General features: G+C 36.2%; 1 protein-coding gene across 1 annotated transcript in view; it reads right to left on the minus strand.

Annotated features, from left to right (window-relative positions):
• Positions 1-3,305: 3,305 nt before the first annotated feature.
• Positions 3,306-15,891, minus strand: part of DOCK2 (dedicator of cytokinesis 2) — a 186,942-nt gene continuing 174,356 nt past the window's right edge. The window contains exons 47-52 of the mRNA XM_083798208.1: positions 12,603-12,740; positions 11,000-11,127; positions 8,992-9,172; positions 6,638-6,758; positions 5,459-5,601; positions 3,306-4,123 (exon numbers count right to left, since the gene is read on the minus strand). Of these exons, the coding sequence (XP_083654334.1) occupies positions 4,049-4,123; positions 5,459-5,601; positions 6,638-6,758; positions 8,992-9,172; positions 11,000-11,127; positions 12,603-12,740 (786 nt within the window). The 3' untranslated portion in view covers positions 3,306-4,048. The remainder of the gene's footprint in view (positions 4,124-5,458; positions 5,602-6,637; positions 6,759-8,991; positions 9,173-10,999; positions 11,128-12,602; positions 12,741-15,891) is intronic.

The following is a 15,891-nucleotide window of genomic DNA, read 5'->3' on the forward strand; positions in this document are numbered from 1 at the left end:
GGCTGAGGGAGCTGGGGTTGTTTAGCCTGGAGAAGAGGAGGCTCAGGGGAGACCTCATCGCTCTCTACAGGTACCTTAAAGGAGGCTGTAGAGAGGTGGGGGTTGGTCTATTCTCCCACGTGCCTGGTGACAGGACGAGGGGGAATGGGCTAAAGTTGCGCCAGAGGAGGTTTAGGTTGGATATTAGGAAGAACTTCTTTACTGAAAGGGTTGTTAGGCATTGGAATGGACTGCCCAGGGAGGTGGTTGAGTCGCCATCCCTGGAGGTCTTTAAAAGACGTTTGGATGTAGCCCTTAGTGATATGGTTTAGTGGAGGACTTGTTAGTGTTAGGGCTGAGGTTGGACTAGATGATCTTGGAGGTCCCTTCCAACCTAGACGATTCTGTGATTCTGTGATTCTGTAACTTTGTTAATTTAAAATTCTGCACTTCTGTAATTTTGAAAAAATCCAATCTTTCGTGTGCAAGACTGTGGTGTCCCATGACAGACAGTGAGAATCCCTGCCTTAGTGACTCTTTAAAGAAAGGTAACACAAGTCTGACAACTAGAGGAAACCCCAAAAGCCAACCCAAACACAACCAACAAGGAAAATGAAAGCAGAGATCCAGTGATACCGAATGTATCTCTGGACTCCATAGTGAACAAGCAACGTGGTACCTACTACTTCACCCAAAATTCCACTCTGTAACAGGAAAGACTACAGACTGCAAATTATACAGAAAAAAAAAAAGCCTACTGTCAAGCAGTACCTACAACAAATTCACAGATGTATCGCACATTAAGTCTTAGTTCAAGAACAAAATGTGTTCCTGGGGTCCATAAAATCTTTATGAAAATTCTCCTTCCCACTGTGTTCAGAAACATGACCCTACTGACTTCACTCTGAACACTTTCCTCCAGGTTACTGCAGCTTATTTTTACTGAATTTTTAAGAGTACTAAATTCAAAAGAGCCTGAATAATTGAGTTGTCATTTCATAATGAGAACTTGTACAGTTTGCTGTACATTACGTTGTACAAACAAGGACAGATTGAACACCCAAGCTAGTGCCAAATCAATTCACGAATGCTCCAGAATACCTTGATATAGCAGAATGCAAACATTTGCCATCTAAGACCAGACCTCGTACTCCACTGACAGCAGCTGTTCTGGAGCTAGACCACTCCATCATAGATAAATCCCAGTGCCTGTGTCTAAAATTCAGACATCTAGTTAACTGAACATAATGGCATGCAGCTTAAATGCATCTTACATTGTTGCAGCTTGACAGCTTTCTGCAAGTCAACACACAAAACTGTAGCTGCATATGCAGCCTTTCCTATTCCATGCTAAACACAGATTCTTACAGACCCATGTTACTCAATCATTACCTTAGTGCCAAGCAATCCCGAAAGCCAGGCTGGTACTGTCCAGTCTATCTGAAATGTCTGCGAGAATTGAAATTAACTCTGGCAGAAAACACACATGAAAACATTATTGTCTCCATAAATGCTTTTCTGACCTTGCATGTTGAGAGGTGGTGGAGCCATACAGATTACACATGAAGCTACACATGCTTCATTAATTCCCTGGGACAGCAGCCAAAGCCTAACCCCATCCTGAAGTAAATTTCTACCCTTTGTGCTTCACTTATATATATAAAAAAAAAAGAAGTCAAATAAGGTTGGATGCCACCTGAGAATACCCCCTTCTGCATACACGAGCTAAAGGCCTGTTCAGCTTTTGACAGAAATTACAGTAATCAGTGTTGAGATTTATGCTTTAAAATAGATGTTACCAGTTTGGCACACTTGTAATTCATTATTTCAGGGCATCACTTGCTGTTTATTTGGACTAAATGTCAGCATGCACAGTTTCTGGAAACTTGTGAGTGGCTGTGGAGTTTGATGTTCAAACAACATCCTTTAAATCTAGGGTCCATGTATGCTTTGTTCTTGACAGTTATTTTTTCTGAGTTATTTTTGGTTTTCTGCTCAGAGTTGATTTACATGATTTCAAGCTTGAAATAGATCCAAGATCAGGCTGGCAAGAGTTTGAATCTGTGATAATGGACAAACTAATACGATTTTTGTTGATATTTGGTAAGTTAAGTGTGAATCTAAACCCTGCATCGAAAATTACACTAACCAAATCAAAACACAAGCTTGACCCTTGAACCTCAACAACAAAATACTCAACACAAAACCTCCTTTTGATGTTGTTTTCCTGGCATTTGTTTCTGGGCTCTTTTTTCTTTTCCACTCTTCATACATTTTTATTTTGTACCACAGTCCTTAAATTCTAGTTTATGCAACAGATTGAGCTAAGGCTCCTCCATTCCGATCTCGCATAAAAGTACAGCTACAAGATAAAATAAGCAGAAATTAATGTTTAAGGTATCTTTACAAAATAAACAGGTGCTAAATAATTTTTTCCTCACTCATTACCAGTAAAACAAAACCTTTTCTTTTGAAAAAAAAAATTTGTGATATCAATATTTCTTCAGTGAATCTGCAAATAATAGTGAAGGACAACTTCCCCTCCTCCTTCTCCTCCTTCTCCCCCCAGGTTAGCAAGATGCAAAACACACACTCCTCAGCTTTTCACAGAGATACCTACCCAATTAAACTGAGTTTGTTTTTCTAGAAAAGCATTGTTCTTCCTTTATGCTTCTTCAGAAGCACTATCAAGTTGCTGTGAAAGGCAAATGAAGAAAGAAAAAAAAAGTGCCAATTTTCATGGCAAAAATCCTATAGTTAGTGTTAAAACTGGACCCGTTTTTTTTTTCTCTATTGTTATTTTAGGCAAGAATTTGTTTTGGTGAAGTATTAGCTTCAATGGCAAATATTTCAAACTTCCCAATTGCTAATTATTTCTGTAGAAAACAGCCTCAAACTGACAACTAGCAACGAGAGTCTAAGCTAATTACATTATTCAAGTTGAACATAAGATTGTTTAGAGCAATGGTTAGGCTTAGAACAAACCGAAGTTGCCTTTCCGTTGATTCTACCACTCAGCAAGAATAACGTTAATCTCTTTCTCTTCCCCAAACCTATTTAAATGGCAACTTTTAATTTTGGACGATATACTTGCCTTTAGAAATAACTGGCAGGTTTAAAGAAAAATGAGATGCTGACCTATGCTGTCTATCTTCATGCTGATAAGTCATTATCTTCCAACTCTACCTCTTGAGTTGTGGGGACACAGAAAACTTATTTGGAAAGCAGAAACCTTGGGCTTGTAGAGTTCATTTGCTGTCAGTAAGATGCTATTAACACATATGTGATGACATCTAGAGATTCCAATGAGAAAGGTTCAAGGCAAATAAAGTTTTAATATTTTATTGAATAGTAGAAAAATGCAGCTTGTATCTATCATACTGATGGATATAAAATCAACTTGTACATGTGTAAATAAACTTTTGCACGTGTTCAACACAGTACCCACTGCTCTGAAAATAATTTGGGCATATGGTGTCAGAATCATAGACATCACCCTGAGAAAGATTTGAGGACATAGAGCAGTGCAGTGGGAACAACAGAGGGACCCGAGGACTCTAAATCCAACTACGGCCACAGAGCATACTCACAGTGACTATTTTGTGCTGAGCCATCAGTTGCCTTGACAACCTTGCCAGCAGTAGTTTAAAGATAAGTGGAGTGTGCCTATACAAGCTGCACAAAAGGATAACTTCTGTGCTCTTTGAAAAGAACAGGATAGGACTTACATTATATGGTAAGCACTGCAGATGGCCTTTTAACATCTTTCTTCTCAGGAATGAGTTTTATCACCAGGGAACACGCAATGATTTGTATAACCACAGGCTCAATAAACTTTCATTTTATATCCTAGTGAACCCATCCTGGAGTATTTGCTTGAAATTTTATTCCTGTATTTATATCACATAACTGATCGGAACCCTGAATACTGTTGTTTATATTCTCTCTCAGCCACCTATGTTATCGGTGCCTTTCTTTACTGTAGACAGTGGTCTAAAGTAGGATATATACATACATGTATATATAATTATTTTTGGTTGAAAAGTGGTCATTTAATTACAGGAATTAATTACAGGTCTGTAGATGGAGATTTGAAATGGTGCTCCACAGAGTGCTTTCCGTCTTCTAGAACTTTTGAAATACGCTGCAAAAAAAGAGAGGAATAGAGTGCCATATGTTAATATGATTAATGTTTTTGCTTTCAGTAATATGTATATTAATTACTAGATTTTGTCCTTGACTTCTGGCAAAAGAAAAAGGCATTGACCAAATCCTGGATATTTTAAACTCATTTCCCTACCCTGCGAAACCATAAACCTGTATTTAAACCTGCCCATGTGATTTCAGTGATACGGTGGCAGCACTATAGAAGGGAATATTAAGTGGATTTATTCAATGATTTTTCATACTTCAAAAATGGGACTTTTTTTCCCATTTTATATTCTGTTTAGGTTTGAACGTGTGTGGATGAGATCATGCTGAAAAGCTGTTACTCCTCGGTCTTAAAAGAGCATCACCTGATAAATCGAACATAACTGAAACCCTACAGGCTTCAAATTAAGAGTATTCTTGTTCTTACGAGGAAAACGCGAGTATGAAAATACCCAAATGCTGATTAACCTTCCTAAAGGTACCTTTTTTTTTTTCTTTAAAGACTCCACTAACTAATTGATGAATATGAAAACTTTGAAATATGAAATAACAGCACAGAGGTGATATGTAAAATATTATGTGTCACAGAATGCTTAGATCCTACACATAAGTAAATAGCAGCATCTGCACTGAATTTTATCCTTCCACTACCTGAAAAAATAGTAAAACTTTTGAATCTTGATAACTGCACTGAATGTATAGATAGCAATAGATATATAGCTGTATTTTTGTTGTTGTTGTTGTTTAAATTCAATGGTGTTTAATTTTTTGAAATTTTCACACAAGCCAAAGAAAAGTTTACTACACGGAAAGAAGGTATATTGTTTCAAGCAACACGATTTACTCCAGTGTAAGCCAATTTCTACTTTCTAATGATCATCCCTAACACCAGAAACTAACTCTCACTCTGCACGTTTTACTGTATATGCTATGCTTACCTTACTCTGATACTAGTGTAAACTGCCCAGTGTAATTATATTGAACAAGAAATAATTGCTTTCGTCTTTTGCTAACGTGTTACACAATTCAGAGAAAATCGGTAGGTCAAATGAGACCTCTTGTGGAACAGATGTAGAACTGCACATCTGTGCCTTCCTATGTTAAACGTATGAAGTACATCCTTATTCCAGAAAGCACAGCCAGGGACAAATGTTTCTTACGCACAGTTTCCACTCCTCTCTCTGATAAGAGAAGTATGGAAAAAAAAAAAGATAAAAGTTTCACTTACAGTCTTATGGAATTTTAAATCGACTTGATTTTCATAGCTTAAAATATTTGAAGAGGTAACATTTCCCCCCCCCCCCCTCCATAGACACAAAGAACTTACCATTGTTTTAAATAACTGGTTCACTTTCTTTTTTTTGATGGTTTTCTTGTCACCATCTGAGGTGGAAGGAAACACTGGCTGACTCAGCCTATGTGATGCAATTGTTTCATCAGGTGACACAGGGCTGACGGACAGAGTTAATCCTTAGAACAGAAACAGATTGGTTGAAAAGAAAAAAAAATAGAGTGCAAGACAAAGCAGAATTTGAAATAAACTACTGCAATTACTATAGAGAAATGAGACTTTGACAATCTAACCTTATTCTTAGAATCCAAAAATAAGGGGAAATTTCCCCATTTTAACACTAAACTTCATTACATTGAAAGTGAACAGTGAAAAAAAAAATCAATACATTTGTTCAAAGAAGAAAAATAGATAAAAAGAAGAAGCAGCAGGCTATGACAATCTGGGCAGGAAATTACTGTTGCATTGTACTAAGTGTCTGTTACGGGCATCTGGAAAGATAGGAACAATAACAGGGCTAGATGAAGGGCAGGCTGAGAACTGGATGTGCTATGGAAGAAGTTGGGGGGAAAGGATATTGAAATCGTGCAACGTTTTCTCTGTATACTTTGACCTAGAAATGAGTTCCACCTTCATTTACAGTTTTCCCTTCTTCATCATACAGTTATCACGCTTTCTAGGGAGCAGTTGTGTTACTTCATTTCCCCTTCCTCTTGCTGTGAGCAAGGCTCACAAGATTCCTCTCTAATATTAATAGCATCAGTTGAAACTCCTAATACTGGGCAACCTTTGGGGAAATTCATCTGCCAAAGCAAGAGGATTTGAAACAAATAAATGCTCTGTATCTGACACTGAGCTGTGACTGAAGTCTACAGAAGCCCTTCCTTCTGCAAGCGAGGCCCTTCAGATGAGGGAAGATAAATAATCCTTGCCTCTTTCAAGGCATATTGAATGCCCACAATATAAAAGGAAGCAAAATCAAGAGCTCCAGAAATAAGACTTTCAGTATGTTCCTACTAGGCAGCACAGAGTTATCAAGCAATAGTAGCAGTCCAGCCTCATGTGTACAATACACACTTGTAGTGTTTGTCTTAGCGCCACAGAACCACACAGAGACAGCTACCTGCTTCTGCTTGGAGCAAACACTTCAGTGCTATGTTTTCTTAAGTATCCAAGAAATGCAGAATGCTCATCATCTTACTATAAGAAGCTTACCTGGAATAGTTGGCATAGAACGACTGACAGAGCTCATCTGCTTGAGGACAGATGTCTTTTGAGGTGCCACTACATGCTCTGAGAGGTTGGTGTCACTCATGAACTCATATTTCCTTGACAGCTGTTTAATAAAAAAAAAAATAAATAAAAATAAAAGCCCTTAATGATGAACTGAGATATGCAAAACAAATATCTAGGAAAAATAACGTTTTCTGAAAAGCATATAAAATAAATAAATAAATGAATGTGCCCCATCCTAGTTCTTTGTGGAATTTCTAGTTAGATTAATACTTCTCATTTGACATAGAAAAAACATTACTCTCAAAAAGGTAGCTAGAAGAGATTATGTAACCTGGAACTGTAGAATGGTGTTCCTACCATCTTTGGTATGCCATCAGCCAGCTCTGACTGTGTTTTGCAAAGTAAAATTAAGTTTTGAGAACATTTTTCATTATCAAATTAATGTAGTAGCAAGCTTGGCTGTTACAAGGCTTGTCACCACTTTTCTGAAGCAAAAAAAAATAAAAAATCCTGCAACGCTATACGCAGTTAGGTGTATCTGTACTTAATTTAATCAAAGGGCAGAGATGCTACTTGGTTTTGTATACTACTGCTCCTCAAAACATGCCTGCGCGCTTTCTGTCTCGTATGAGAGCCTGAGACAACCACAATCTTCTACAAGTTTCACCACAATTCAAGGCTCAAAGACTAGGGACACATGGCAGGTTGCAGGATCTAGCTCGAAGTAATTCTTCCTTCATTTCTGAAAGTGTGCTTGCTTTATTGTAGCTTCTCTCAGTGTAACACACATAAAAAATTTCAACTCAAATACTACTTGGAGCACGGCTCTTCCACAGGTAACTAAGGTCATAACATCACATGTGTACAGTGTTCAAAGATCAGTATTTTCTTCTGACATAGCTTTACATTTCTAGTACTGCCTGTTTTCAGTAGAGTATGTCACTCTGCTTTGTAGCAGCAAAAAATATGAAAAACTCCAACCTTCCTTGCCCCCTCACTATAGAATGAAGAAATTATGCATGTGTTTATATTGCATAAACAAACAATTAAGAACCTAAACCTGTTACATTATATTTATTTACTATGATTTGTGAACATATGGTTTGTCTTTTGAAACTAGTGACTACAGTCTGAACAAAACATACTTGCTGAATAGGGAAGTTGTGGGCATATTTAATGCAGGGCATTTTTCCTGCTGTAGTGTGCTTCCCAGAAAATGTCCAGACAGACCAATAAACTAGTTCAGAAGCTTTTCCTGCTCCATTCAAAATTTTCTGAACTGTGAAATCACACAATTCTGCAATGAATCAAATGTTTTTCTGAACTTAAGAAATGGCAGGCGAACACACCGATTTGATAGTTTCTTTCTTCAATACACCTTCCCTTTATTCTTTTAGGGATCTTTGAAATCTTGGACCAAGAAAAAGAGAAAATACTTTATCAGGCATGAATTTAACTGCTTGCCAGTTTCAAGTTCTTTTGCAAAGATAAAGCTACATCTCTGGTAAGACTTCACTAGAACAGTTAGAAGAGCTATGACTTAAGATCATCATCCTTTGAAATAATCTTAGCTTTTTATTCAATTCACTTTGCTTTTGATGATTCTGCCAAACATTTTTAATCAAATGACTTGCACTCTTTTTCCATGTAATTCAGCAGCCTGGTAGTGCCTGACATTTTAATTTATGCAGGGCTTGCCTATCAAAAGTACATCTTTCAGATTTTATTATTTCTTTTTACACTTAAAGAAGAAAAGTCTCCTCAGGACTAAAGTATTAAAAAAAAAAAAAATGCACTGTGTAAGTTATGTAAGGCACTCAAGATGATCTACAAAGCAGGAGATGCCCATGCTTCCAAACTTCATTCTGGCACCATTTAAGGAATGCTGTTTGCAATCTTGCAATTTCCTAACAGCTGCGTGTTCCGTAACAAGGTACAAAAAGTACAGGGCTCATCACTTTTAAAACAGCCCTGACTACAAGGAGCTGCCATGAAATGTCAGCACAGTGAATTGCCTCTCCACAGGAAAGCTACCTTAACTCTCCCGGTGTAGTATTCCATTTTAAGTCAAGCAAGCTTCAGAATTGTGCAGCTTCAGTGCTGTGTTATCTGTCACCCTTAGCACATGGAAATGTTCTGATTTTTCCATTGATTTGTTCCCTTCTTAATATCCTGCAAATTTCATTCGTGGCAGGTCAGATCACTTCTGTATCCTGGATATTTCATTTTTTTGATAGCTAGAATTCTATGTGAAATATATATCTTTTGCTAAGTGAGGGATTAATGTCCTCTTTTTATGGATTATAAAATACAAGCCTAAATCAGTAACATACACATTTCATATCAGAGATGGAAATATCAGGTGCTGTCTTCTCATCAGCAAACACCACACTGCTTCTTTTTGTTCTTTTTTTGGACCTCCTCATCTTAACTTCAGGGTGAGGATTAATTTGTAGACCATTCTCCTCTGATTCTGATTTTACTGGCTTTGGTAGCACTACTTCCAGATCAAAGCTGCAGGAGCAAAAGAAAAGAAAAAAAAAGTTGCTGAATAATATTTTAAAAGCCTCTAGTATTCTGACATCATTTCCCCATTTTCCATCCTCTTTTTTCTACAGTCTTTTGAACTTCTGATTCACCCTCAATTAATGCAGGTCATCCCTTTTGACTTTCAGTGCAACCTTGCACACATTGGCAGAAACCATATGATATGTTTCAGCTGGCAACTGTAGTTGCTAATAAGATGCCTTCAGGAGGTATTACAATGTCTTAAAATATTGCAAAGATTGTAAAATATTAAGTGCAAATTTCTCTTTGAAGATGTGTGCATTAACTCAAGGACTCCTAAACTCCTAAACAGGGTCAGAGCTCATATGGCAGCTTTATGTGGGGTGATGATGGTGCTAAAAGTGAGACGTGCTATTTTGGATGTTGTACAGGAATAATACTATTTATACCCACATTTTAAATGCATCCTCCTATTTATTTCACCATATGGGACAGCAATACACATACCTGCTGATAAAACAAAATCTCCCTCCTCCACTCCTCTAATGTTTAGCATTTAAATATTGGGCTACTCTTTATTTAAGAAAAAACAAGTGGGAAATGGGTGATAGCTTTACTCCTTCTCTGCTAATGAAATTATCCTATTGCACATAGGGCTCGAATTATTTTACAACTTACAAATTGATAAAACAAGGTAGTACGGTAAATTTGCTGACCCATCCTGGAAACTAATTAATATAATGAGAATTACCAATACATGCATGATTTAGCTACTTAAATGTAGTTGTCTGGTTTCACAGGAGGTGCCCTGCTTTGTTAGGGACACGAGGTGGCAGACATGACAAATCACGTTTGTGCGCAACAGCCTTGCTGAGTGGAAGTTGAAGGGTAGGAAGAACACCTGGGGAATCTCATAACTTGTGATACTACACATCTTTATTAGAAACCTCACACCCTATGAGCATTTAAAATTTAATTAAGTAGTGTTAAACACTGAACTGGCAGTCAAATATGCAAGAAGATGGTGGTACCTTAAGCAGATACACTGCATCCAATCCAAGTTAGCATCATACACCTTTGGACTTTTTACTTTTTAAAAAACAACTACTCAAAAAGATAGAACAGATTTTTCAAAAATCTGAATCAAGCACTGCTCATCAGGATTAATTTTATATCTTCTTTGTGAAAAAGGCTCTATGTGCCCAAAGGATAATTTATTAAGCAGTCAAAACAACTTGTAGATGAAAAACCTAAATGAACACATCTACAACTGTTCTCTCAAACTATAAAGCCTTTCTCCTAGAGCTGCAATTAAGAAAGCATTTTAACAATGACAGGCTTTACTAAAAAGTTCTACCTCTTCACTTGTAAGCTTGCAAAGGCTTTCCTCTTCTTCTCCAATTTTCACAAAAAGAAGATAGCAAGTTAAAAGCTGTATTGACTCAAAGAGGCAAAAAAAATATTTGTGTTTTTCAAATTGTCATTTATAGAATCATAGAAGGGCTTGGGTTGGAAGGGACCTTAAAGATCATCTAGTTCCAACCCCCATTTAAGTTATAAAATATTTGTTTCCTGAAAAAGAAATGTCTTTTTGAGTGAGAATCAAGTGTATTTTGTCTATTAAGGCTGAAATAATATATCTTTAAAACCAGAGGAAATATTAGCCACAGTTAAATATCATTTTGGCATAGTCAGAAAAGACTGCTAGTGGGAATTATCCTTGAATGCTTTTTTAATTTTATGTTTCTTGTACATCTTTCAAGTTTCATCCCATAAAATTGGTTAAAAAACAAACAGGACTGAAAGAAAAATAGTATTATGTTTGTAACCAACCTTTCTGAAGCAATTTTGTTTGGAGTACTGCAGTCTGAATTCATAGAAGTCAGTGAAATAACTGACAACTGACGATAGGATCTCAGCATTGATCTTGGACGTCCTACTCTCTTGTCATCAAAATCTGGCTGTAAAATAGAAAGGATAAACACATTTTATCAAACAGATTTGTGTGAACTTTGTTCCATCCCTTTTCTCCAGGTTTTAAAAATAGCACAGATGGGTTGCAAACATTTGGCATGATTGAAGTTACTTGCTACCATTAATTACTGTGATTATTTCCTCTCTCTGCATAAACTCTTACTCTTAGCCTAAAGACCTCTCAAACGCTATGATAAGTGAGTAGCTAAATAAACTACAATTGATGTAATTAACTTTTTGTCTGAAAAAAAAGTTCAACAGTGTCTGCTGATCTAATTCTGAACAGACCTACAGCAAGCCTTTAGAGCACTTGCTTGGGCAAACAGCTTTAGTTAGTTCTTGCTTGAAGAACACTAATCGTGCCAGAGCATACTCCACTGCTATGTACCATGAATTAAAGAAGATTCAAAAGGAGTGCAACAGATACTGCACCTCTAGTGTTGCCCATAGGCCATCCAGAACACTTCAGAAAAAATCTCCTGGATTAAATTAAAAAAAAAAAAAAAAGATTTGCTAGAATGTTGAAAATGGTGGGGAATGGAAGTAGAGATTTTAATAAAAGAAACATTCACAAAGGAAGTGCGTTCTCTACTCCTGCAAAATTTTAAATCGGTTGCTCTTTCCTAATTGCTGATCCCAAAAAGAGTGATGAAGGGTTCAAGCATTAAGCAAGATCACTAATTGTGGATTACAGCCTGTGTTCTTGGTGACGTGAGACTGAAAATAACAATAACATACAGAAAAAATATCTGCAATTCACATCATATAGGCGAATGGCACAGCACAGTACCCATAATTTAGATTAAAAACCTGCTATTATTCTCCCCTTTAAAAGAATACATAAATTCCCTTATGAAATCATCAATGTTAAAGACAACACTAAAATAATTTCCAATGCAAATGGTGTCACAAAAAACAGCCAACAATATCCTTTTTGCTAGCCTGCACAAGCTCAGAGAGACTTTTATTCAAGAATTGTCTAAAGACTCTGTGAAGCTATCCTTCAATTCTCGTATGTTTCAGTTTGGTCTCAGCTAATATTTTTAGTTTTATATACATCATAGATTTTACTTCACAACACAGCTCGAAGTGGCTAAACACAGGGAGACCAATTGCACATCAATGCTCTAAGCTTCTAACAAAAATGAAAAAGTGGAGAAACATAAGAATTTGCTTTTATAAGAATTTGTATAAGAATTTACTTCCTTATAAGACAGGAAAGTATTGCATTTTTAATAGAAATAATAAAATACTCCAAATCTTCTAACGGAGGAATTCTTGATAGGTTAGAGAATTAATCAACTCTCTGACTACGAAACTCAGGTCCTATTACCTTCAGATTACAAGAAAACCCCCAAGCAACAAAAAATTTGTATGCACTGTTGTTTAGAAAAGAACAAGATATGTATTAAGTAGAGAAAGTACAGGAGTAGGAAAAAAAAAGTTAAAATGACAGCAATACCAATTCTCTTGCTCCATATTGTTTTTCCACTTTAACTTTTAAATGCTTGAAACATTCCTCCATTCGGTCATGGAAAGGACGAAGATTATCGGAAACTCTTCTTTCGTGAATTTTAATTCCAGCTCCAAGGAAAGGTATCTTGAAGAGGTGAAAATAGAAAACAAGAGGGAATATTAAACTGGCTCTGACAACCCCTGTAACTGCATTTAAAGTATCTGCTAAATCAACTACGAAACTGTTACTGTTATTGATGGATAGATTCGTCAGCTGATAATGAGATGATCAGGAGCAATGACACTCCACAGAAGCTTTTACCAGCAAAGAGGCAAATCAGTAGTAGCTGAAAAGTGGGCTTGCTCAGTTATAGTGATTGTTTTTTCTCTCCTATGCATTTTGTGTTAATTGCTTACAAGATAAACACACCACGTGAATTTTAAAAAAGCAAAACCCCATAGACTACCTGCTTATGAAGATGCATGCCATAGTTTACTAGAAATATGGTAAGGATGCAAAAGATCTAACTGGACTCCAGGCAAGCCATTTCAAATTCTCTCTTGAATGAAGGAGTAAGTGACTGGGTAAAATTTAAATGAATTTACTTGGGGCTTAAGCATATGATCACTTCTACAATTGCTACAGCAATTTAGCATGTTAATGCATGGTTACTGAGAGATGACCTCTTCCTTTCTCTTTGAATTTACTCTACAGACTTCCTTTCCATTCCCCACACATCAAGAAAAAAATCATTAAGATAATGCTTCAGTACAAAAAATGAACAACTCAAGCCATGAATAGGGACAGCCATCACTAATCAAGCTGGCTTAGCTCCATTTTATCCCTGTGCTTTCCTTTTTTTCCAGGATGGGGTCAGTGAGAGGTCACCAAAGGGGTTAAGATCTCTGGCTCTTCCTACAAGATTTAAAAGAACAACTTACCAACTGCCTTGGAGGAAAATACATGACCAAAGACATTTAGAAAAAGGTGTCTCTGTATCAGTTCATCAAATAACTCCTAGCACTTGAATTTCTTAAAAATCCTTCACCTTTGCCAGAAGGAATAGCTTTCTTACCAAACACAAAATAAAAAATAAAATAAATTTACAATGAAGCAAATATGATACCAATACTACTTTTCTAGCACCTCTTCCCTACAATTCCTTTCTTTGCTTTTATATTGCTACTCTTATATTTTCTATTGTATTAATGTAATAATATCAGTTAAAAACTAACAAAACAAAAGTTATCTTCAAAGATGATGGATAACACACTTCTACAGGCTGTTTAAATAATAGTAAGTGTAGTCACAAAGAGAAACGTTGTGGTATTTCTCTTTAAAATATAAAGATGTTTCATTATTCTTCAGTCTTTGAAGATAATGATTTATGAGATTTGTGCAACAGACATGGCTACCCTTTCCTAACTGCTTTACTACAGAGTTTTAGCTATTTCCCAGTAATGCCTTTTTAAAAAAAAGTCCACTGAGATTCTATACTTACTTTTTGTGTTCCGATCATATAAACACAATTAATATTGTATACATCACTCCCCATTGACCTTATCATAGTTTTTGGTAGTTCAATTCAATATACATTTTAAAAACATAATATTAAAGCAGATCTATTACAGACAGATCTGTTTGTCCCCTTTAAAGGGATTTATGGGGACAGAACCAAATAACTATATTAGTTCTAATGCCACACTGGTCATTTCATAGTACTGCATCCACTGAGTACTTTTGATGGTCAGAAAGTGACAATATACAGAGTCAGTGTTGGGCAACAATACAGGAGAAAGCTGTTAAGGTTGGTGACTCAAAGAAATTTCCAAGCTGAGATGAATCAAAATGAGACAGGAAGAAACACCACAAAACAGAAAAACCCTTTCCATTAAAACTATTTGAAAGATTCATTTCTGAAAGAAGAATAAATGGTTAATTCTTGCTCGTTTTGGTTCATGAAAAATGAGGTAATGTACCCTTTTATTAAGATGGCATCAGATTAAACCAACAAGAAGGATTTTTTTTAATGAGTTTAGATAATACAAAGAAAGAGTTATGGAACATAGGTAATTCCAGATTTAATTAATCTGTTGTGCCATACACTTCTGATAGCAAAATACCAGATCAATTCACATTATTTTGTTACATGCCTCATGGAAGAGAGATCACTATATTATACCTTGATAGAGCAGTTGCTGTACACATTAATTTCAACAGTAAACGATTCTTCTTTCTCTTTTAAATCATCTGCATTTCAGAAGACCTCATAGTTACAGATTTCTTCACAAAGTACAAATGTGCAAAAATTCAACTCTCACAGTCATTTATTTTGCCATATACTGTTGCCAATAATTTCTGTTTGGACTAGATAATGCAAATAGAACTGATGTTTTCTGAGAGCAGTTTTTTCTACCCTCTGTTATCATAACAAATGTTTAGGACAATGAGAAGAGCCTTTTTTCCCTTGAATCTCAGAAAACAAATAGTTTTTTCCTGCTACTACCTCCTGTAGGTGCATTTTTCTCTTCAAGGACAAAAGGGCTCTGCAGGTTGGTTGGCTTATCATATGTACACTAAAAATAATACAAGAAACAACCTTGGTACTGCTAGTATAGGCAGAATATTCCACTTTCCTCTGGAGATATAGCTTAACAAATATTTACTGACGGTCTTCCATGCTGTGTGTCACATAAAAGATATGTAGCATGAGTCATGAACAGTCACCGAGTGAAAATAAGTCCTGTAAGCAACTAGCATTCCTTAAGATTCCTAATGCAAAACAAACAAACTAACTAATCCACAAACAAACAACAACAACAAACAACACAAAAGACACAGCCATCTCTAGGAAAGAGTTATTTACCAAGACAATTTATGACGTTTGCAAATGCTTGTTTTCCCACCAGTTCACAAAGTCCTCATGACTTTAGTCAAATACACACCTGACTTTGACATGCTGACCATTTTAACCATGAACGTAGCCTGCTATGCATGGCTTTTGATAAACCATTCTAAATAGTAAGTTCTACCAAGTACTTTTCTGGCCTACTGCTTTCCACAGGCCACATGTAGACATATGGGTAATTTCTCTGATTCAGATGACATTTCAGATAACTCCTAAAGGACAGTATAATCATAATAATCCTCCGGAAATAAGATGTAATTTTGAAATTAAGCCATTTCTCCAGTTTAGGCACATATTTTTAAAAAAATAAAAATAAAGGACAGGATCGCTTAGATCCCCAAGAACACTTCAGCAATCACATGCTACAGCAGACAGTAAGGAATTGTG

The sequence above is a fragment of the Anser anser genome (assembly GCF_964211835.1).
Source record: "Anser anser genome assembly, chromosome: 14".
In the NCBI taxonomy this organism is placed as follows: domain Eukaryota; kingdom Metazoa; phylum Chordata; class Aves; order Anseriformes; family Anatidae; genus Anser; species Anser anser.